At 48.7% G+C, this 24,036-nt stretch overlaps 1 protein-coding gene across 1 annotated transcript; it reads right to left on the minus strand.

Annotated features, from left to right (window-relative positions):
• Positions 1–5,808: 5,808 nt before the first annotated feature.
• LOC308480776 (ubiquitin carboxyl-terminal hydrolase CYLD-like) lies at positions 5,809–22,366 on the minus strand. The gene is made up of 15 exons (XM_081012614.1): positions 22,218–22,366; positions 19,927–20,406; positions 18,887–19,168; positions 17,775–17,850; positions 16,910–17,118; positions 15,652–15,805; positions 15,251–15,386; positions 14,789–14,899; positions 13,994–14,085; positions 13,127–13,193; positions 11,743–11,875; positions 10,945–11,053; positions 10,235–10,353; positions 9,495–9,714; positions 5,809–7,836 (listed from the first exon to the last, which is right to left on the minus strand). The coding sequence occupies exons 2-15, from the start codon at positions 20,386–20,388 to the stop codon at positions 7,652–7,654; spliced, it is 2,355 nt and encodes a 784-aa protein (XP_080868740.1). The 5' UTR covers positions 20,389–20,406; positions 22,218–22,366; the 3' UTR covers positions 5,809–7,651.
• Positions 22,367–24,036: the final 1,670 nt, after the last annotated feature.

The following is a 24,036-nucleotide window of genomic DNA, read 5'->3' on the forward strand; positions in this document are numbered from 1 at the left end:
GGAAAGACGTTTAGTCTGGCTTTGGTGAAAAGCCTTCACTAGTTTGGTACTGTCAGGTTTTTAATGTAAGATGTTAACTTAAAGACATGCCCATATTGTACTCCTACTGCCAGCGGACTACAGACTGCGCGTGATCGAGATCACAAGTCACTGTGTGTATTATCCCATAATCTTTGCTTTAACATCTTTAGGGTGCCTTCATAACCCAGGTAATACAGTTGGGGGGGGGGGTGACAGACCAATAGAGGTGGCTTTTCTAGCCATGGTTTTCTGCCATTTGCTGACAAATTCCTCATTGGTCAGGTGTTGGTACAAACCCTTCCCTAGATCAAACATTGAAATCCTGAGCCAATGTTTTAGGGCAGCCCACCACGCTTTAGTTGAAATTGGGCATTCACCAGCTTCTAACAGAAGTATGGAGTTGGGGACAGAGTTGGGTACCTGCAGCAGAGATCGTAGAAATTTTGCCTGAAAGCCATCTAGCTTTGGCAGGTCTCCATTATCATTCTCTTTGTTTTCCCCAACGCAGGTTGATGGAGAAGAAGAAGCGAGACCGGCAGCTGGCCAACAAGCGGAACTGAAGCAAGGCCAGCGTCCCTGGCTCGCCCCTGCCGCTGGGGGGTCTGGAGGCGGCCTCTTCCTTCTCCCCACCAAGCCCCAAAATGGCCTTTCCCACCAGCCACTGCCTAGACAGTTCTCTGCTGCCCAAGTCCCAGCTGGCTGGCTTCCTGGCACTGGGGGCAGAGGCTGAAGTGGCCACAGCAAGATGGGAAGCAGGAATCCGAGCGGACTGACCGCCTGCGGGGATGGAGACCCCCCAAGTTCCCGCAGGCCCCACTACGGACGTCGGACGTGGGCCTTGTCGAAAAGTTTGCTTGAGCTTAATTTTAACCCGTAGCGGAGGAGCTGGGCTTTTTATTACTTTTAATTTAATCATTCCACCCACCCCCCACTTAATCCTGGCCACTTTATGGTCGCAGCTTGGAAGAAGTCTCTGGTGTCACTTGCAGGACAGTTCCTACACCTAACCCCGCACATTGCAAACCTGCAGAGGCCGAAAAGCTGGAGTAGTAGGAATCCGGGGCAGAGGAAATTACAGCTGGATGCAGAGGACTTGCAAAGGGAAGCTGAGAAAAATAGATCCCGTGGGGTGATAGTTAGACATCAAAGGTTACTGAGCGGGAGGATCAGTTGGTGGGGGCAGGAGCAAGATGCACCCTTTCCTCCCCAGAGAGGCATGTTGAGTCTGCTGTGAATACAGATGTGCCTCACAGCGAGCGAGCGCCTCTCCATCCTTAAGCACAAAAGTTCTCTGTCCGCAAACCTCGCTGTCACGATGGCTGCACTCTGTCTCGGAGGCAGTGGTCTCCTGAGTACCGGTTGCTGGAAGCCACAAGAGGGGAGAGTACAGGTCTTGCGTTCGAATCCTGCTTGCAGGTTTCAAACAAGGGGCATCTATCTGGCTGGCCACCGTGAGAACGGGATGGCTGGACCAGATGGGCCGTTGGCCTGATCCTGCAGGCTCTCCATACGTTTGATCCGGAATAGATCTCGTTTATTTTGAGGGGGCTTATTCCCGTTAAGCGTGCACAGCACAGAATACGGCAGCCGTGGTATATTTATTTATTTATTGCTGGAAGGGAGGAAGTTCCCTTGCTCCCGCTGCCTTTCAGTTGAGAATATCCCCCAGTGTTTCCTGTTGTTGCAGAGAGTAGGCTCTGTCCTGCTGTATCTCAGACACCAGGAAGGGAGTTGGCCCAGGGACTGCGATCGTGGCTTTGCACCATCTGGCCTTGATAGCCTGGCTGCCTTATTAAGTGTCTTCAAATGGAAGTAGGGAAAGGGCTTGCAGGCGTTGTGGGAAGAAGCAAGCCCTGAGAAATGTCATTTGTTTGAGGAGGAACATCTGAATTCACCACCACTTTCACTTCAGCTGTCGGCAGACTCCTGTAATTTCTTTCGCTGGGGGCTTAGCACACCACAGGGCAAGCCATGGTAGGAACAGGCACATGGTAGGAGACCCCCCACCCTACCCCTAGCTGTCTCTTTTACATCCATACTGGCCGAGAGAGAGGGAAGCTATGGAGCACATCAGTAAATCATAGTAAAAATACTGCTCCACATTTTTGGTGGTGGGTCGAATTGAAAACTTCCCTTCCTCTGATCGGAAGGAGTCCCCAAACCAGAGCTTTCCAAACTTTGCACGTCAGTGGCACACTTTTTAGACATGCATCATTTTGCGACACAGTAATTCACTTTTACCAGCAAGCCTAAACTAACCCCTTTCCAGCCCCGGGAGCAGTTGTGCGACATCTATACCTATGTTTAGGGAAGTTTTTAATGTTTGAAGTTTTATTCCTTTTTTAGTCCTCTGCTGGGAGCCGCCCAGAGTGGCTGGGGAGACCCGGTCGGATGGGCGGGGTATAAATAATAAAATTATTGTTATCATTACACACTGCAGCCGACACGCTAACGTGTCGCAACACACCGTTTGGAAAGCTCTGCCATAAACATTTGCTTTTTGAGAATCTGTGTTTCAGAGGAGATGTCCAGTGTCTTGCCCCTGGTCCCTTAGCAGGACGGCAAGCCAAGGCGTCACCTTTCACCTTAGTGAGTTCTTCCTTCTTTCCCAGGGAAAGAATCCCAGGGATTCTGCAGTAGAATCACGTACACCGATAAAGCAAACCCCAACAGCTGTGTCCTTCCTACCGATTGCAGAATTTGGGCCATTTTAGAAGCATAATCCAGGGCCTGATGCTGGGGGGGTGGAATTCTGCCAAAAGTCTACACGCACTGGAATTGAGCCCACAAGCAAGTTACTCCCCCAAATCATTGTGGCTTATAGTGGCAGCTCCCAACTCACAGGCTTCATGGGAACGCAGAAAGCTCCCGCTGCTACTATGAGGCCTGTTTGAGTGATGAGATGGTCTTAGGAGAGGTTCTGGTGAAGTTTTATTGATGGGGAAAGTTGGCCTGTATGCAGAAATGGAAAGCTTTGTGCAGAAAGACCAAATGTACAGGTAGAGAAACAAGTCTGAATTGGCAGAGTTAAGTTTGCGAGAAAAGGGCTGAAGCCACAGGGAAATCGCTGCTGCCCAAACCAGGTTGAGAGGAGTGGGACATGTCTGCGGGAGTCCTCCTGCAAACCCACTCACCCAGTGATGTTTGTGCAGGAAAGTTGTGGCCTGTAGGGAAGAGGGAAGGTGAAGGTGGCTGTGAGAAGCTGGCAAGGAGAGCGAAGAAGAGACCAGGAAGATCCCAAGTACCAGATTTATTGGTGGGGTGGCTAGTTGCATTCTGCCAAACTCTTGCTGTTTGAGCTATCTTTGCAGCCTATTCCTTTGCTGTGGTGTGAGGGATGTCCTGAGCTCTTTAAAAAGGGTCTGGTAGAGAGGTGGGGGCATTTTAGGACCTCGCAGGACCATGCAGAAATGACCACCACGAAGCACTGATAGGGCCTGTAGCTGCGGGGTGCAAAAAAAGAAGTTTAGAGAGAAGAGCAGAATTGTCTTCCTTCAGATAAGTGGGTGCCAAAGCTAGAGAGAAGCAGCTGCGAGGAACTCTGCACAAGCCACACCCCAGAATATTTTGTCACAAGCAGGCTGAGGATTCCAACTTTGGCTGTTTAAAGAGAAAACGGAACATGCATTCCAAAGCAAGGATAAGCGTTGACATGCTGGGGAAATCTCGGCTGCTAGAAAAGGGCCGGAGGCGAAATGCAACAAGCCAGAGACTTAATTTGGCTTCACCTTGCAGATTTACCCTGCAGGTGTTGAGAAGGGCGGCGGTTCCATGCCTGGAATGCTTGCTCCGTCTTCCTCCCCATCCTGGCTCCTTCCTTCCATGGGCACAGATCAGAGCTATGGCAGAAGGTCCTTTAAAAGAGCATTAGGCAAATTCATGGAGGGCTATTGATGGCTGCTAGCCATGATGGTTCTGGTCTGCCTCTGCGGTCAGAGCCAGAAATGCTTCCGAAGACCAGTTTCTGCGATCTCACAGGAGGGGAGAGAGCTCTTGTGATCGAATCCTGCTCGTTTGTTTGGCCACTATGAGAACAGGATGCTGTGCTAGGTGAGACCTTGGCCTGATCCAGAAGGGAAAGGCTTGTGTTCTCTCATCCAGGCCACCAGAATAGCATTGCTTTAACTCCCTTCTTCACTTACTTTGGCCAGAGAGGGGCAGGGAGAGAGATGTTGTACCACAACGACCACATTTAAAACCCTGTTGCCTCAAAGCAGGCAATAGGTTCTGCCCCCTGCAGGGGACCAAACTTTGCCTAGCCCTGCCTTGAAAGCAAGGGTGTGGTGCTTCCTACTCGTGTGTAACTTCCCCTATGGAATCATAGAATCATATGGACTATGGAATCATAGCTCAACCCCCTGCAATGTAGGAACCTTTTGCGCAGTGAAAGAGGCTCAAAAGAGAATGGTCAGTGCTATAAGTTTGCAAGGAGATGACTTGGGCAGCTGGCTGGCTGGGCCTCTGCAGTAGCTGCCGGCCAAGGGAACTTGGGTTAACTGCAATACTGACCCTTTGCATGTTCACATCATCAAAAGCAGATTCTTCCGACTAATTTCAAAACCTGGTATCAGTGGTTGTCTCTTTTGTAATTTCCACGGGGCTCGAGGGAGGGCACAAGCGAGCCTCGCCTTGGCCAGAGCCATGAGTTCCAGTTTACCTACCATCCATGCCTTTGAACCTGGAGACTTCCTAGCTCTTCAGTACCACGGTTGCCGGACAGGCTGCAGACCACATGGGGCGATGGAGGAAAAGGCTTGAGGGAGCAGGTGAAGTTTCTGAGCACTACTCAATCTCAGTGTGCAGGCAGAATCCACCTCCCAGTTAGAAGAAACCAACTTGAAGCTTCTTTTGTGGGAGGGTTGCTTACGCAGGGTGGGGAGATTCGCCCCGACCAAGAGGGGAGGGCACAACAAGCACAAGAGAGTCAGCAAATATAGCAGCACTGTTGTTGCAAGGAGACGTCCCTTCCAGTGCCACTCTGGGGAGGGACCCATGTACCCTTTGTATGAAAATAAAATCTATTTAGCCAGTATTTATACAGAAAAGTGCTTTGCCTGTCTGGCTTCTTTCCTCTTCCTGTCAAGGGTGCGGTTGTGCTTTCAACTTCACAAACATCCACTTAGCTGCCTAAGCCTCAGGATTCTTGCACTGGCAAAAACACCTGGCCTCATTCAGCCTACAAATTTGTGACCATCTGACACAAGTCAGTCATTGGCTCCATCGCTTGTTTTATCTGTCTCATTCTCTCTCTTGCACAAACAGGTGACTAGCCTCCCCTTCCACCAGCTGAGGAGCCAATTTTTCTGTCCCTCCCATCAGCCCACCGATTTTGGCAGTGGCAAAGGGGTGGGGAAAGGAACGCAGAGACACAAAACATGCGTAAAGCCACACACCCTGTTGGGGATGGTCCTTCTCAAATTGCCGGAATGATCCTTTGATGAGGATTGAAGAGGTGATAAATCCCCACAAGGGATGAGCATCAAATCGTACGCTTTCAGCCCTACGCAGAATTGGGGTATGTGTAAATAAACTTCCATGCCACTGTTTTCTCCCATCCACATCTTTTAGAACAAGGGTGGGGAACGAGGAATTGTTGGACTACAACTCCCATCATCCCTATTAGCATTCTGGCTGGTGCTATGAGCAGCTGGAGGGCCTCAGCTTCCTGATCCCTGTGTTGCATTTGTGAAACATGGGCAACACACAAGACATTCAGCTGTGGAACATTTTCCTTGGTGACTCTTGCATATGAGACATTTCTTGGGAAACAAAGCAAACACAGCCAAGTCAGAAAAGAAGGCTCTATTGGAGGATGTATTTTTCAAAGAGATCGACACCATTAGATACAAAAATGTCCACTTTGAGATTTTTTTAAGGCAGGGTGGGGGCAGTTGGATACAGCTGGTGATATAGGTTCTAGAAATAGAGGAAAGAAGAATGCCAGCACAGATTCCAAGAATTAAACAATGCAAGCACAATCTCTGCAGCTGGTCTCTCAAGCTAGGCCTCAATGAAGCGAAGGGGCTGTTACAAGGTGAACCCCGGCTATCACCAAATAAACACGAATAACTTTGATAAATTTATTTCCTGCTATTTCCTGCTTGTAGAAGCCCGAGCAGACACCAAAACCTCTTGGATTTCTGTGTCAGACAAGCTTCTTTCCCCAACAAGGCAATGTCCTACTGGAAAGTGCTGTAATACTTTATAATTTCAGGCTGCAGAACAGGACATCCCAGCAGAGGTGATTTAGAAATACAATGTAGGGAGAGTCGTTTAAAAGGGCTAGACAGGTCACACAGAGGCTGTCAACATGTAAGGCACTTAGTCCTCTCCCGACCCAAAATCTTATTGCACCGCATTTTAGTAGACAGAAAATGCCAACCGTTCTGTAAAATTCACATAGAATACAGAATCCCCGTGCTTTTTCTGCAAGAGAATTGTTTTTTTCTTTTCTTTCAGTAGCTCAAAATACTTGGGAGAATGTCTGAAACAACAAACCCAAACTATTTAGAGATGGAAACCAAGAAGATATGTCAACTTGGGGGTGGGTTGGGGAGAGAGTGGGGCGGGGGGGGCGGGTCATTCTAACCCACAGGAGATGAACTGTCAAGATACCATCACGGAATTTGAGAGGGGGAAGAGGAAGTCCAAAGGATCACGCTTCTAGGAACCATCACAGGAAATCTGGCTAACAAAGGCATAAGGAAGCAGGAGTCCTTGAACAGGAGGAACCAAAACTTAACCGCTTACTCTCTTAGCTCTGCAGTGCTCTACAAGGACGGCTCACGCAGGAGGTTTAATAACAGTGCTGTTGAATTCACAGTAAGGCAGGCCAGGCCATTCCCCAGGAGTCACCAGACTGCCTGGGCACCTGCTGTTCTGGATGGGTGTATATAGTCCACAGCCCTGGCTGCCACACTTCCTTGTGAAAGTTGTAAAGGCTGAAAAAGCAGAAGGCGTGAGAGCCATCTCCACACGCTTGGGCCATTTCCTCCCAAAACCAAAGGTATTTATCCAAAGTGCTTGTCCTGCCCGAGACACGTCATCGAGACGCTTCAGTAGGAAGCCTCAATTACCATCTAAAACAAATTACACAAATTTAAAAGTGCAAGTCATGCGCACAGGGCTGCCACAGATGGCAAAGGACCGCACCAACAACCAAGTGTGCAGAGGGGGGGCAGTCTGCTCTTCCCTAGGGATTCCAGGTCAAATCCAGAACTTACTGCAGGAAGAGCTTCTTGTCTGAGACATTCAATTCCCACCTCTCCCACCAAGGGGAAGGAATGATCAGAATAAGAGAGTACTGGGTTTTTGGAACCCAGCTGAGGTGAAACCCTGAGACAGGCCAGAGTGTCTTTGTCCAAGCCCAGCCGTGAGCTTCTGCGTTTTCCTGAGTTGTAGCCCTTACCAAAAGGAGTGTGGGAACTGGGAGGGGGGGGTTGCTCCACCAATACTAGTCCCACATTTCTGACAAGCCCAGATTCGCAGGTTTGAATCACCTGCCCCAGGCAAAGTAGTTTCACTGGTTCCATTCTCCAGAGGCGATTCTGTAAACAGCGTGAGAGACAGCGCAGTGGAAGAGCGTCGGAGCCCCTTCCTCTCTGTTCCACTGCAAGAAGCAACCCACCGCTCACTTATAGAGTGCCATTTTCTTGCTTTGGTACATGTACATGTAAGCATCGCAGAAGAGGCGCTTAGCTACTCCTTCCATGTCCCGGGGCTGCTGCATGGCCAGGGTGGCTACGGGCATCTCCAGGTATTTGGCAACCTCTGGGCACAGAGTCACAGTGGGAATGTTGAAGCCGTCCTCATCACCTGCGGGAAAGAGAGGAAGATGTTAGTTTCTGTTTATGCCACTGTGCAGTGCTTAGAGTCACAAGACTCTGTTTTGCATTCCAGAGATTCCAGGCTGTTGGAAGTCTCACAGAAGACAGGAGACGGATGTGATGTTACTGATTTCCTGTTCCTTTGTTTCAGTTGCTCTCTGCTTTCACAGAGAGAGCATGTATTTTTCTTTTCCGTCTTCGTAGTTAGAAATAAAACCTAGCAATGTAGCTCATATTTTCTTGTCCTTCCCTGCATGCTGGATACTTTGCGTAATGAGGAAACGTGCTTGGAGCCTCATCAAAGGCTCAGGTCGTTAATCACATCGGAAGAGATTCCGAAGGACTCGACCGGAGGATGAGCTTTTCCAGCTCGGTCGTAGCGGAGATTCCGACAGAAGAGAGGGTCCTTTGGTGAGACCCTTGGGTGCATTTGCAACAACCCCCTGCCTTGTGCAGCCAGGACTGGTCAACCTCTGCAACTGCACAGGCACACAACTGGGATGGGTGTACCATTCGTGAGAGATCACTGCCCTTCAAGAAATGAAAGAGGAGCACTTTGTTGATTCAGGAAGCAAGGAATTATTTGTGTCATGGACTGGTTGGGCACAGATGAATAGCGGGAGAAGCCAGCTGGGGAACCCCAAGGGAAGAAGGCTCAGAGCCCGGGGAGCGGTGATGGGACGGTGATGAGTGGTCAGAGGGAGAAGACTGGGAGGAGGAGGTGTCAGAAGCTGAAAGGGTAACGGGGCTTAGTGACCAGGGACAGTCTGTGACAGAAAGGAGTCCAGAATCGGAGGCAGAAGCAGGTGAGTGGGATGAGGGGGGGGCCAAGAGGCAGAGCTGAATCACAGGTGTCTCTCCCCCACCCTTCTGCAACAAGCTCCCCGCCCCCAGAACCAGGAGAGGTATGAAACAGGAGGAGCATAGGCAGGCTGCATGCAGGAGCAGTCTCTGATTGCTTGGAAGAAACCCTGGAGAGGTGGCATAAGAGGCCTGTGGGGAGGCGAGGACGTTTAGTCTTGGCAATTGATTTCATGCAGTAGGACCTACAGGGCATGAGCTGCTGTGCTCACTAGGCCTGAAACTCAGCCAAGTCTGTGAAGATCATGTTTTGCTAATAAAGAGTTAACTCCAGCTTCGAACTCTGTGACTTACTTGCTGTCTCTGTGACATTATGCCAAACCTAACTCTTCCTACTGTGTTCTATGCTCACAGAACTGCTTTTGTGTAGCTACTCAATTTTGACATTTTAAATCAGATACAGGGAACTTGTGGGCCTCCAGCTGTTGCTAGACTCCAACTCCCATCATCCCTAACAATTTGCCCCACTAGCTGAGGCTGATAGGAGCTGGGGCATCCAACAATATTTGGAGGGTCACAGGTTCCCCATCCTTGCTATAAACAAGGTGTGGGGAACCTTTGGTCCTCCGGATGTTGCTGAACTACAACTCTTATTAGCCTCAAGCGTGTTCAATGGCCAGGGAAGATGGGAATCATAGTCCCAGACCCCTGCAAGTCAAATGCATTAAATCAGCCAATCCCCTTCCTTCCCCAACATCGAAACAACATCCCTAAATGCATTTGTGGCTTTTTTGGGTTGCGGGGGGGAGGCATGCATGCACCTGCTGAAATAGCACACGAACTTACCATGCCTATCTGCCATGCTGTCAAAAAACATCCAATTCTCCTTCTCTGGTCCGTATTTCACAAAGGAGACATAGTGACTGGTTTCAATGCAGAGAACAGCAAAGAGCTCCAGTTTCTCCCGAGGCACCCGGAGGCTGCCCAGGCGGCTGACCCTGCAGAACTCCTCGGGGATGTGCAGCTTTGTCAGCTGATGGGCTTTGCGCTGGTAATGAGAGTGAGCCTGAAAACAGCCACAAGACAGTAAAGCTAAAGGGGTGGCGAGGGCTCACATGGAATGGAGCACCTGCTGCCATCAGGTGGTCTGTGCTTTTAAAGAAAGGAAGTCCACAAGCCCCGGTCAAGGAACTGTGGCCTAGCGTCCCTTTTGCTCTCAGAAAACCCACATCCACCCTAACCAGGGCATTCAGAAATGCCTGCAGAACCCACAGGACAAAGGGAATGTTCACAGGGAAGAAAAATGATTAAAGTTCTCTGATTCTATGAAAACATTTTAAACAAATAAATACTGCTACCAAATTTGGAGAGGGCCCTCAGGGGCAACTAGAATGCTTTTGGGGAGCCAAGTAAGGCCCACAGGCTTTGGTTAACCACCCTCCGGTGTATACCAAGTCCATCAGTGCGTTCCTCTACAGAAAAGGGCTGCTTCACTCCTTTCCTGAAGTCTCAAGAGGAGCAGGCATGAATCTGGGGCCTTAGACGTGAAACTTCTTCCCACTATGGTACAAATGAAAAGGGGGTACCTGAGTGCAGCAAGAGTCGCAGTACTGCTTCAATCCGGTGTCTGCAAACATCTTGTCTTTGAAGCACGCTGAGCATTCCTGAGTGGCCACAGCTCCGCACACAAAGCACTCCCTGGGACCTACAGTGGGAGACCAAAGATCACACCTTGAACCTTTCAGAGCCTGCCTACAGCACAGGATGCACTTTCCACTGAGAAATGAATTGGGCCGAAAATGGCTAAGCGATCTTTAGTGTGGTTCCTCTGGCCAGCTTCCAAGCCACAATGGTATATTGTTGCTTAGATCACACAGATATCCTGGCTAATAGCAGCCTCTAGTCCTGAATCAGGCTCAGGGAGAAAGAAGCACAGCAAGATCTTTCCTGACAAACCAGCTGAACCACCTACAAAATGCTTAAGAACGCTCCTTGTACTTATTATCACAACTGCCCGATGATGAAAGTTAGGCTGAGGGAGAAGGATTTGCCAGGGAGCTTCACGAATGGACCGGCATGAGAACCTCTCACTGTTTAATTCCAGGACGTTCCCGATGAACCCTGGGGCAGTTATAGAGGCCACAGCAATGAATCCATTCTCTGAACTGCCATCAGTCTCACACAGTGCTATTGCAGCGTTTCACTCCAAGGAAGTGGATGACAAATCTAGGTAAAGGGAACTAGAATACGTTTGCGTCCACATCCCCACCCCTACCGTAGGATGCCCATAACTTACTATCCAGCAGCAGGTCAGTAATGTCCAGCTCCAAGGAGGGGATGATTTTGCTGAACATTTTGTATTCCTTCCCAAAACGGGGCATTTGGAGGATAAAGCAGGAGGGAATCTAGGCAGAGGGAGAAATGGAAGCCACATCATCGGGACTTGCTCTGCAGCCAGAAGTTTCCAAGCAATCACACAATGCAGAATCTGGGCTGGGCCGATGGTCAGGGAAGGGCAGTCTATCTGCTTATAGCCACATAGCAAATTGATCTGCAGTGGGAAGCCCAGCAGTTTCCTGCATCTCAGAGCTGTGTAGAAGAGGGCACCGCTGCAGGGCAGCTTTCCTCACCTCTACATGGAAAGTTGTGCCTGCTCAAAGTTCAATGCAATTCTTGGCAAAGGTGGTGGGGCAACTGCTGGTATTCCTGGATGAGACCAGTTATCTAGACCAGGGTTTCCCAAACTTGGGTGTTTTTTGGACTACAACTCCCATCATCCCGGACCACTGGTCCTGCCAGTTAGGGATAATGGGAGGTTTAGTCCAACAAAAGCTGGAGACCCAAGTTTGGGAAACCCTGGTCTAGATGTCCTACAATGTGGGTTCAGGTTCAGAACTGAACCAGCCTTAGTCACTCTGATGGATGACCATGAAACAGACAGGGGGAGTGCGACCCTGTTGATCGAGCTCAATATCTCAGCAGCTTTTGACACCATTAACCAAGATATCCTCCTGGACAGGCTCAGGTCATGCTCTGTAGGGTCAGAATGTTAACACACAGAGAAGCAGCAACCAAAAGGGTCACAGTGACTCACCTCCACCAGCTTGAGATCAGATGAGAGAAAGGAATGCTCTACCAGCTGCTGCACGTTGGGTACTACCAAGTCCTCCTGCTTGTCCATGAATATCTGGTAGCAGTAGCACTCCTGCTCCTTGAGCCTTCCAGACCTGAAAGTGATGGGCAGGTGACTCCTCTGCAGCTATCCAGATTCTGCACCCCACTCCCCACAAAAGGAATTATTAGAGCAATGGCAGCTGTTTCAACGGTGCAATGGGAAAATGAATTTCTTAGGCTCCTCCCCATTCCCTCTGAGAACTATGGGGCGCAGGGGGTGCGGCTGGGTGGAAGCCAGGCTCCCCCATTCTGAGCCACTGCAGGCATACAAACTCCTGCCCTTAACACACCGCCTTTGGGGTATGGTCAGCTGGAGACCTGGAGAGCTTGGGTTCGCCTCCATCAACACCTGAGGCTCTCTAGACTTCAAATCAATACACACTTGTAGAGCTGAATACTAATTCCCTAGCCAAATAAAAATAGTTAGCAATGGTGCCCCTCCCTGCAATTTTCCTCTGGCACAGGGGTGGTTAACCTTTGGGTCATCCAGTTGCTGCTGAACTACAAATCCACGACAATTAGCAGTGCTGGATGGGGCTGGAGATAGTCTAGACTATCTAGGCGGCAGCTAGACTGGTGACTGGAAGCGGCCGCCGGGATCACATAACACCAGTCTTAAAAGACCTACATTGGCTCCCAGTACATTTCCAAGCACAATTCAAAGTGTGGATGCTGACCTTTAAAGCCCTAAACGGCCTCGGTCCTGTATACCTGAAGGAGCGTCTCCACCCCCATCGTTCTGCCCGGACGCTGAGGTCCAGCTCCGAGGGCCTTCTGGCGGTTCCCTCACTGCGAGAAGCCAAGTTACAGGGAACCAGGCAGAGGGCCTTCTCGGTAGTGGCGTCCTCTCTGTGGAACGCCCTCCCACCAGATGTCAAAGAGAACAACAACTACCAGACTTTTAGAAGACATCTGAAGGCAGCCCTGTTCAGGGAAGCTTTTAATGTTTGATGTATTAGAGTATTTTAATATTTTTGGGGGGAAGCCGCCCAGAGTGGCTGGGGAAGCCCAGCCAGATGGGCGGGGTACAAATAATAAATTATTATTATTATTATTATATTATTATCTCAAGGGCCACAAGTCACTCCTGCTCCACCAGGCCTAAGGCACTGCCCCTTTCCTCCTTCTCCACTTCTCCCCTGACCACAGAGAGGTATTTTGACAGCTTCCCTTTACCACTTTAAGTCACTAGCCACCCACATCAACTCCCTTTGAGGCATAAGATCCTTTGAAATGTGATTCTTTCTTCCTAGTCCCAGAAACATGCAGCCCGTATTTCTCAGCTCTTTAGGGTGAACACTTACTGCAGCTTCAGAAGCGGCTCTATCCCAAGGATGTGATGCATGATGAGATTAAGAAACTCCTCAGGGTCTAAAAGGGCAAAGTAAACGCCACATCAGACACTCTGCTCCCTTTTTCTCCAGCTGTTGTCAGACACAGGCAAATCTTTTGTATAAATAAGAGCATAAACAGAGTCTGATGGGTCAGGCCAGTGGCCCATTCAGTGCAGAGTCCTGTTCCCACAGTGGCCAACCAGATGCCTCTTCCGGGAAGCCCGCAATTAGGATTCGACCACAAGAGCACCTTCTTCTCCAGCAGCTGGTATTCGGAGGCTTTCTACCTCCGACAGTGGAAGAAGAAACGAAGGAGAGCAGGCGCGGGTGGGGTGGTGTATAGGTAACTAGCCCCCTCCATCACTTAAGAACAGAGCAAGAACACACAGAAAATGAAGCCAAAAAGCAGGGGACTTGTGTCTTCTGTCACTGCAGGATACAGGATTCCTCACTGTCCTGCAGCCAATGACGGCCAGGAGTATTGGCTTGGCACAGCAAATACCAGCTCTCATATGATGCTATACCAAACTGGCCAGGTAGTTCTTTAACTTTTGTCAAAAGCTTTAAGGGGAAGGAAGACCACGCCCACTCGGGGTGGTTGATTGTAGTCTTGCAAAGAATCCAATTAAGGATTTCTAGCAGTTCCATCTTTATCCTGCCCTCCCCAACAAAAAACCCATGAGGTAGATTAGGCCGGCTGAGAGAGACAGTGACCTATTGCAGTCTCCTCCACCAGTCAGGTTTGTGGCTGAGCAGGGATCTGATACTGGAATAGCTTAGTAGCACATCAAAGTGCACCAGAGCATGAGACCCCAAAGGGAGGGGGAAATTAATCACCTTTCTCAGAAGTGGCAAAGCTGGAACATTCCCCCTTCTCAGTCAACTGGTGTCGAAGGTCCATCACATTGCTAGCAGCAACAAATCCTTTCCTGAGAAGAGGAGGGAATCGTGTCATCTCTTCAAGAAACTGACAAAGCGTTAAAGCGTGGTCTGCATGAATGCATGACACATCCCCAAAATCCCAAATGCCAAGGGGACACTGCTGATTAATAAATAAAATTAATATAGATTTGTTTATTTTGCAGAATTTATTCTGCTTCAGCATTTATTCTTCATCCCCTGATGTTGGGAAAGACTGAGGGCACAAGGAGAAGGGGATGACAGAGGACAAGATGGTTGGACAGTGTTCTCGAAGAGACCAGCATGAGTTTGACCAAACTGCGGGAGGCAGTGGAAGACAGGAGAGCCTGGCGTGCTCTGGTCCAGGGGGTCACGAAGAGTTGAACACAACTAAACAACAACAACATTCTGCTTCACAATGGGGGAAGAAACAAGGAGCTCCACAGAAACCCAAGTTGCAGCTTCTGAAATCCATTGAGTCCACCCTGTTAAGCTTCTTAGATTTCACCAGGCTCTGAAGCTTACAGCAGAGCTATGGCAACTAGAAACTTTGCGGAGGGTTTTGTTGGTTTTTATATAGAAGGGGAACCTCTCTGCTTCGAGGATGCAGAATTCAGCATGTGACACTGAAAGCTGCACCTGCAAAAATTGCAGATAGACAAAGAGGCAAATAATAGAGCTGAGTTGTGGACTGCTCCCGTTGGTCAGGAGGACACCCCTTTAGCTACTCACTGCCTGAGAGGGTTGACTATCTTGTCCCGGAGGATGTTCTGAACGTGCCCATCAGGTGGGAGGGAGGGTTTGAAGAGCATGGAATCCAACACAGAGGTGCAGGAGAAGAGGCTGTGGTGAGAGAGGACGCACTTGGTAACTTTGCTAGGTTGGCAGCAACACTCCAGAGTAGTGGATTAAAACAAAACAAAAAACTGACATGGAGACAGAGAGAAATCAAAGCAACAGCATGAGCAGCAGAGAATAGATTTTTCCCATCAAGCTGAATTTGATATTGCAGTTCACATACCCTACAAAGACCCTCAACCATGAGAAGAGAAACGCGATTATTCAGGATCTAAGCACAGTCCCTGAAGGTGCACAAAGGGGGCTATTTCCCATAACGTAAACGGACCTAATGTGGTTTCCAAAAGGGACCCACTTGTATGGGGGTTTGGAAAGGAAGCAAGCAGACCCACCTACCTGAAAAGTGCAGCATCCATGTAGCAAGAATTGCAGTGGCCCTGTATCCCCTTCATCCGCCCTTCCAGGACATTCACGGCCACATCATCCCTGAGAGGGGGCGAGTTGCTTAGGACAGCAGGAGCATCCAGTCCACCTGAAACAGATGGATACTTCCTCTTTCTAAAAACACCTCTAACGTTCTGCTCCTGAAAATATGCCTCTTTTCTTTTAGCTTAGACGTGATGCAACAAACCATGATGGGAAGGGCAAGAGAAAGAGCAGGGGGAAACTGGTCGAAAGCTGCAAATGAATCATAGAATCATAGAGTTGGAAGAGACCACAAGGGCCATCGAGTCCAACCCCCTGCCAAGCACTTGATCCTCACCGCGGTGTATCTTCAGTGGAGGAAGGGAACTTACTCAGCTCTGTGGACTCCGGGGAAGTGTGGCTGATGGACTGGAAGCGCATGTCCGGCTGGCACGACTCCAGCCTCACAAAGAGGCCACGCTTTGGGGGGCAAGTGAAGTAGCGCACCCCCTGCAACTCGCCATCAGAAACGCCCTTATCTTCATCCTGTGTGGGAGGGTGAAATCTCTCAGACAGGCAAGCATCCTGGTTAGAATCTCCCCTAGCAGTCTCACGGACAAGGAAAAGGAACAAGAGGGAATTCCGGGGGATTCCACATGGGAAGCTGGGCCAGGACCATCCTCTCTGTTCTTCCTATCAGAGACAAGAACTCCTCAAATCCCTCTTGGGCCCTGCAGTTGAGTTACCATCACCTCTCAATCAGTGGTACCAAAGGCTGCCGAAAAGACTAAGAGTCAAACTGCCGCAATTAAGTTACCCACCTCAAGACTCTTGGCTTTAATAATAATAATAATATAATAATAATAAAATTTTATTTGTATCCCGCCCTCCCTGGCCAAGGCCGAGCTCAGAGCGGCTAACATCATAAAAACAACACAATATGCATAAAAACGGACATCAATTAATTAAAATACATTTTAAAATTAATTTAGACGCCTTAAAATCTGGGCAGGCAGCAATTATCAGGTTGGAATTGACTGGTTAAAACTTGCAAGGACCTACTGTTTCCACTGATCATACAAGGACCTGTGAGTGGGTTGGGGGCCTCCTTCGGGCTTGTTTTATACAAAGGAAAGTAAGTCAAGCTGTATCCTACCCAAAGGTAGTAGCCCATTTCTTAGAGAGGGAAGCAGGCTTTCATTTCCAGTAGTCCTGTCAACTGCATGCCCATTTACCCGTTGCATAGCCCAACCCTGTGATACAGTTCTTGATCCCACTAACATGAATCTAAAAAAATGTTGTATAAACACCAACAACTGGGAACACCAGCTTGCAAGTGCTCCAATTGGAGAACATTCTTTACCAAAGGTGTCATGGGCTTCGAAGACACTTGAACTCAGGACGCAAGGGAGAAACGTGCCAAGAGGAAGGAATGCTTGGCAAACCCTCACCAGGATCAACTCCCACCCAGAAACCTATGTCCTCACTGTCGAAGGACATGCGGATCCAGAATTGGCCTCCACAGTCCTTTACGGACTCACTGTTAAGACCCTGTTCATGGCAGACAATCTTACTCAGCTACGAGGGATCGCCAAAGAAGAAGCTAGAGATGTCAAAGACAGTGAACGGATGCATGGATGGAACTCTCACCAGCTCAACTCCAGCCATTTTCTGCCGATTTTCAGGCAGACAGCCAATCCAACAGATTGTTCCCGTGACTGAGTTCCCCTTGTCCAGGTTGATCCGTACCACTGAGTTCACGTCAAGGGAGGGTGACTTGCTTTCCAGATCCTCTGCACTCTCACTTCTCTTGCGCTTAGGCTGGTCCTGGATCCCACTATCAGCATCCACTTCAAATCCTGAAAGGCAACACATATGTAATATACCAGACAGACTTTTGTAATTAACATTTTGATGCCGTTTTATTACTTTGCTGTTGAAGACACTGGGTGGGAGCTGAAGAGTAGGAATTTATGAGCGACATAGCCATTTTGCTGGTCTGGCTGTTTAGTATTCTCTTTAGCAACCTAAGACCTGATTTGGGTTAGGAAGTTAGGCTAACCCTCACTTACACTCTGCAATGCACTTAACTTTCTGCTACTAAAGGAATGGGGTGCCTAGGTATGTTTACCTCTGCATTCTACCCATCAGTGTTGAAATGCACCTTTGCTTCAGCAGAAAATCTTCCTGGTTGGCGCAGGGCAATCAGAAGGCCTGGGTTCCTTCCAAACAACAAAGTGCCTTCTCATTTTCACTTCTCCCTTCGTGCATTCTTCAGCAAGGCACTCAAGAATGCTTGGTGCCTCAATGTTTTAAGAGGAGTGCTACACAGAAAAATATACCCTATGTGTCTTATAATTTGATGAAAAAGGCAGACTACAAAGGTGGTTGGTGTGCATGTTATTGTTTTCAGTAGCAGCTTTATAGACTCCAACCCCAATGCTACAGTAGAACCAGTAAAATTTCTGGTCCTCCAGAAATGGAGAAGCAAAGCTACCACAGACTACTGAGTCACCTGGGGAAAGCAGCTCCTCTTTAACCACAGAGTCCATGGGGATAACGCGAAAAACATCTTCTGATCCTTCTTCCTCCTATAAACCAAAATAGAATGTGGGTGTATGTTTTAATCTGTTTTTAGCTTATTCTTGATTTTATGCTTTGAATGATTTACAAAGTTGTTTTATGGGTTTTCTTACTGATAATTTATTGATTTATTCTCTCTGTAAACAGCTTTGAGTTTTGGTTTTTTTAAACAATCAAGCAGTGTATTAATTTATGAAATAAATGAAGTAGAAAATTTAAGGATGTACCTGAAAGTTTTGCATACAAAGTATGTGAGCTACTACTAAGCTACATATGCACCATGGATATCATTGGCTTCGTTCACACCAAGCCATGGTTTGTTTAACAAACCACAAGCTGTCACACAGACAACCACAGCTTGTTTCTTCAAAGCTTAGATTGTTTTCTAGCTGCTTCTTTGGTGAGCATCTTGGGTGGCGTCACACGCATGTGCAGAAGCGGCAAAACGCGACCTGCGCATGCGCAAACGCGCTGTTGCGTCTTACGTTCTATTCAGGATGCAAACGGAGCTCCGGAACGGATCCCATTCACATCCCAAGGTACCACTGTACTGCAGTTGTTATATAAGGGATTATTATTATGACTGGAATGTAATGGAAATTAGTAAGATTTTGAAGACAGAAATAAAGCAAATAATCAAGCCATCAATTCTAGCATGCAGGGGGCCACCTTATCTAAATTATATAATTCGGCATTTGAACGATTGGCATTAATAACTGTATTATAAATTGTTATTGTTATAATGAGGTTATTATTGGATTGTAATTGAAAACTAATAAAGAATATTATCACAGTACATTATAGCAACCCATGGCTTAGTGTTATGTGCAGACCCGGCCATTTTATCCATCTGCCCAGATAAGGACAAGCAAGCATTTATCAGTTTCAACTGACAGAGGAGACCTGTTGCATTATTTCCCTTCCTAGCTATTTTTGGCGCAACCCCAAAATGGGGGCATCATCATTCTCTATTTTCAGGACATTACTGTGTCAATGAATGCCTCCTCCAGAAGGATTTAATCAGAATGGTGATGACTTTCTTACCGGACACACTTTAACCATCCAGGTCTTTTCCTCCTTGAATACATCCATTGCTATCCCTCGCATGAAGGCATCATCCAAATAGAAGCCGATGGTATCCCCCACTTTCACTGGAGATGCCCCAACTGCGTCCGGATTTCCCTCTTGCTTCGCCATGCCCTTCTCTGGTGCTGATACAAACTGCAGTTTGTTACATGGGAGGAAAAGGCCACAGTCCTTTTTACACTTGAAGTATTCTGTCCCATTGTAGGTACCATCACAGTGGCCTTTGCCTTCACCGTCACCCTGGAGAAGCAGCAGATAGGTTATGTTATAACAGTTCAGGATATGAACAAAGGGGACACAAGAGAATAGCCCATTTCTGCTACAAGTATGTGAGTATCATGTAGGAACCAAAGTATACCCTTCAGAGGAGCAGGACAGCTTCCCATCCCTCAGAAAAACTGCACTGTAGTAGTATCATAAAGCCTAAAACCATACAGGAAGCATGCAGCTGAATAAAATTCAGGAATCGCCCCATTAAAACTTACTAAATTAACTTCTAGCTTTCCATTTCCATTGCCCCAAAGGAGCACATTTTTCATGTACTGTTTAACTCAAAACTTCCATCATGTGACTTCTGTTTAATGTGGTTGCATTAATTCCATCTTACTCCCTTCATGGTAACCAAAAGAGATTGGCAAGAAACAAATTAAAATGAGCATGTTATTATGCCTTAGCCAGAAAATAATGTATTTTTCCTTCTCTGAAACCATGCAGCCTCAGGAAAGGTTTTGTGGATCTCAAAAGCTTGTGTGAGACATTTTGAACTGGCTGGCCCAAAGAAAGCATTTAATGCTTCTCCTTCTTTCATGTGAACTAAGCAAAGCACTTCGCTCTTCAAAACAAGAGAGTCAGACCTCACATGCAAGGCAATGTACTTTTCTCTTATGGATTACTGAGAAAGTATTTATATAGCCTATTTAAGCATTCAAAGCCTAATTTTAATTACAGACCAGACCGTAAAAATTCAGGACAATTACAACCTCCATAAATGGCCTCACCTGCAGCTCTACACCAAAGTAAACTGGGCAGAGCCCAGATGGTAAAGGGCTCCTATGAACCTTCCCAATGTAGCAGATGGTACCAGAGAAAGTCTGACGGTCTAGTTCCACAAAGACTTGCTGTCCCTGTTTGGCATTCATGGCTGCATCCAGAACATGCCTGTTCAGAAAACAGTTCAACCGTTCATGAATGTTGCTGATGGCTGAAAGATAATCAGCCATCTTGTCAGGCAAAGGCTGCAGAATTTCAGCATCCAAAGTGACCACGGATCCATCTTGCTCCATGACAACCCTCAAGAAGCGAGTGGGTGACAATCTAATGCACCGCAAGTAAGTCTGTTCGTTCAGGTAACACATACTCCCAGCAGGAAAAAATTTGCTGCCATAAGGGTGGTTTTCAGTCAGGATGTAATACATGTTCTTATCCGCATGGGAAGGCTGGTACATAGGTACAGTACTCATCTTCACATTCCTTCAGTCCTAAAAATAAATTACACAATAATGTCATAGGGAAATTTAATAAACCTACTTTAGCCATTGAATAGAAGAAACAAATTATCTAGGAATGCTTGCAGGTAATTCCTGGAAAATGAGAATAAGGAAGTGGGAAGACTCCCCATCATACTTCACATTTAACTCAACCATGTATTTATTTAGAACAGGAGTGTTGAGAATTCTCTGGCAGATGCAAGAAATTAGCAGCAACCAACAAACCCCAATAAGCAATACTGCAGTCAAAACGTCATCAGTGACAAGTATACCTCCCCCAGCCCCCGGAGCACTTGAACTACAAGTCCCACCAGCCCCAGCACCTAGGGGTTGCCCTACAACTCCCACCAGTCAGCAGAACCCAGCAAGCTTGGACTACAACTCCCACCAGCCCCAGCACCTAAAAGTTGCCCTACAATTCCCACCAGTCAGCAGCACCCAGCGAGTTTGGACTACAACTCCCACCAGCCAGCAGAACCCACTGAGGTTGCACTACAACTCCCACCAGTCAGCTGAACCCAGCAAGCTTGGACTACAGCTCCCACCAGCCCCATCACCTAGAGGTTGCCCTACAATTCCCACCACTCAGCAGCACCCATCAAGGTTGCCCTACAACTCCCACCAGCCCCCAGCACCTAAACGTTGCTCTACAATTCCCACCAGTCAGCAGCACCCAGCAAGTTTGGACTACAACTCCCACCAGCCAGCAGAACCCACTGAGGTTGCACTACAACTCCCACCAGTCAGCTGAACCCAGCGAGCTTGGACTACAACTCCCACCAGCCCCAGCACCTAAAAGTTGCCCTACAATTCCCACCAGTCAGCAGCACCCATCAAAGTTGCCCTACAACTCCCACCAGCCCCAGCACCCAAAAGTTGACCTACAGTTCCCACCAGTCAGCAGCACCCAGTGAGTTTGGACTACAACTCCCACCAGCCCCAGCACCTAGGGGTTGCCCTACAACTCCCACCAGTCAGCAGAACCCAGCAAGCTTGGACTACAACTCCCACCAGCCCCAGCGCCTAAATGTTGCCCTACAATTCTCACCAGTCAGCAGCACCCATCAAAGTTGCCCTACAACTCCCACCAGCCAGCAGCACCCAGCGAGTTTGGACTACAACTCCCACCAGCCAGCAGAACCCACTGAGGTTGCACTACAACTCCCACCAGTCAGCAGCACCCAGCGAGTTGAACTACAAGTCCCACCAGCCCCAGCACCTAGGGGTTGCCCTACAATTCCCACCACTCAGCAGCACCCATCAAAGTTGCCCTACAACTCCCACCAGCCCCAGCACCCAAAAGTTGACCTACAACTCCTACCAGCCTCAGCACCCAAAAGTTGACCTACAGTTCCCACCAGTCGGCAGCACCCAGCGAGTTTGGACTACAACTCCCACCAGCCAGCAGAACCCACTGAGGTTGCACTACAACTCCCACCAGTCAGCTGAACCCAGCGAGCTTGGACTACAACTCCCACCAGCCCCAGCACCTAGGGGTGGCCCTACAACTCCCACCAGCCGGCAGCCCCCAGCGAGGTTGCGCTACAACTCCCCCCCGCTCCCAGTCGCCGTGCAGCCCCATGACGGGCCCCAGGTTGGCCAAGGCCGCGCTCGGCGGTCCGGCGGAGGCCCCTCTCCCCGCGGAGCCCCCCCCCGCCCCCTAGTCGGCCTCTGCCCTCCCTCGCAGGGCTGTTGTGAGGGTGGAACGGGGGGGGGCGGGGAGGAGCCTCGCCGGGGGAAACCTGGCAGGGAAGCGGCAGCCCTGCGGGAGAGGAAGGCGCGGGCGCCGCCGGGTCCCTCACCCGCTCGCTCCACTCGGCGACGGGCCCAGCCGGCGCCGAAGCCGTTCCCCTTTCGCTCTGAGGAAAGGCCATAGAGCGCAGGGGGCGGGGCGGCCAGAGCGTCCACAGGAGGCCGTCGCCCACTCTCTTCCCGCAGGTCAATCCGCAGCCAGGGTCGCCTCAGCCGCCAATCGGAATGAAGGGGTGGGCGGCAAAGGAGCGGGACTTGACCAATCAAGAAAGAGGAGTCGGAATCGGAACGAGGAAGTTCAAGACGGAATCTGAGCTTGGCCAATGGGGAAACTCCAGTAGCGGCCGGGCAAATAAACCCACACGCAGGCACCAGCGCGTTGCGCGCATGCGTGAGCCTTCACGTCAGGAGCTTTGGGCCGCGTTCTGCGGGCGCTTTCAGCGGTTACGCTCCCCCCGCGCCAAGGATTCTGGGAGTTGTAGTTTGCTGAGGCTGTTTAGCAGGCAACCTAAGGATAGGGGAACTAGGGGGTGCTACCTTTGCCAGACTGGGGAAACCCAGCCAGATGGGCGGGGTATAAATAATAAAATTATTATTACTATACGTGCCCCTTCCTGGCATGCCCTTCTCAAAGTGCTTTTGCCTCCCACTGGGATGATGTTATTTATTTAAACATAAATTGCTTAAAACCTTCTTGAATAGCCAGTTGCTTTAATTAATGCTTTGCGTTGCTTTTAAATGTTTCTGTGTTGCTGAACGCTCCCTGATGTTTTGCAACAGGGCGATATACAAATATTAACTTGGGTATAACTGTAAACTGTTTATTATTGTTGCTATTATTGGTTTCTATTGATTTATTGCTTTGTTTGTTGCTTGTATAGGATATTTTGTTTTTTAATGTTTGATGCTTTGTTGTATGTTATAAGCCACCCAGAGTGGCTGGGGAAACCCAGCAAGATGGATGGGATATAATTTTTTAAAATTATTATCATTATTTGTTTTAAAAAACGCTTCTTGCATACTCGGATGATGTTTGTGTGTCGTGATGCGCAGAAACATTTCTTTTCCATGACACTAATGTAGACTACAGAACAAAGTCCGCTGCTCCACCCAATTTCCTTCCGGCCCTCCCTGCCATTGGCATACGGCCCCAGGAAAGTTGCTGATGAGGTAAAGAGACCCAACAGCAGAAAAGTCACCACCCCCTGCAAAGAATCAGGTAGCAAAAAAATGTGGTTTTTTCCCTTCCCCCTACCTGCCGCTTGGGGGCACCAGAGCCTCCCAACAGCTTTCCTTAATCATTGTTAATTTCTCTATAAAACGCCAATTGTGAAATGCCAAGTGCCTTTTGCACCATAGGCTGCCAGGACACCCTGTCAAAATTTCCCCTGGGGCAGTTTCCTTCACACTCCCAGCATATTCAGAATGAAAATAAGGGACAACAGAAGCAGCTCACTTCCAGCTGAAGTACGGTACTTTTGCAAGCTCTGCAATCAGGATGCGAGCAGAATCAAGGCCGGTGAGAGAAAAATTCATGCAGTGCTTTACATTGTAGCAGGAACCCCCCCACCCCAATCATTCTGCTTGTACAAACTTCATACACACACACACTCACACACTACATACGCCACATTTCTGTTATAAATTCATAGAAAATCAACCATACATTGGATTTGCACTGTTCCATTTTTATTTTACTCCATATGACAAGAACTAAGAAAAGGGGAGGGGGGTTTGACCCTGGTCAGCCAAAATCCCTTCACTGTCTCAGCACATCTGCAGGAGCCCTGCCCAGATGATCCCAGACAGAAGACAATCAAAATCACAAAGAACTTGCATATGGGAGTGGATTCAGCATGGACTGAAACA

Source organism: Podarcis pityusensis (assembly GCF_964106645.2).
Source record: "Podarcis pityusensis genome assembly, chromosome: 7".
Lineage (NCBI taxonomy): Eukaryota > Metazoa > Chordata > Lepidosauria > Squamata > Lacertidae > Podarcis > Podarcis pityusensis.

What these genes read in the sequence shown, in the direction of transcription:
- LOC308480776 (XM_081012614.1), bottom strand. Translation starts at nt 20,388, where the DNA reads ATGAGTACTGTACCTATGTACCAGCCTTCCCATGCGGATAAGAACATG. An exon ending in AAATGGCTGGAGTTGAGCTG is followed by an intron (nt 15,806 to 16,909) that starts GTGAGAGTTCCA and finishes CCTCCCACACAG; the next exon opens with GATGAAGATAAGGGCGTTTC. An exon ending in ATGGATGCTGCACTTTTCAG is followed by an intron (nt 14,900 to 15,250) that starts GTAGGTGGGTCT and finishes CTCTCACCACAG; the next exon opens with CCTCTTCTCCTGCACCTCTG.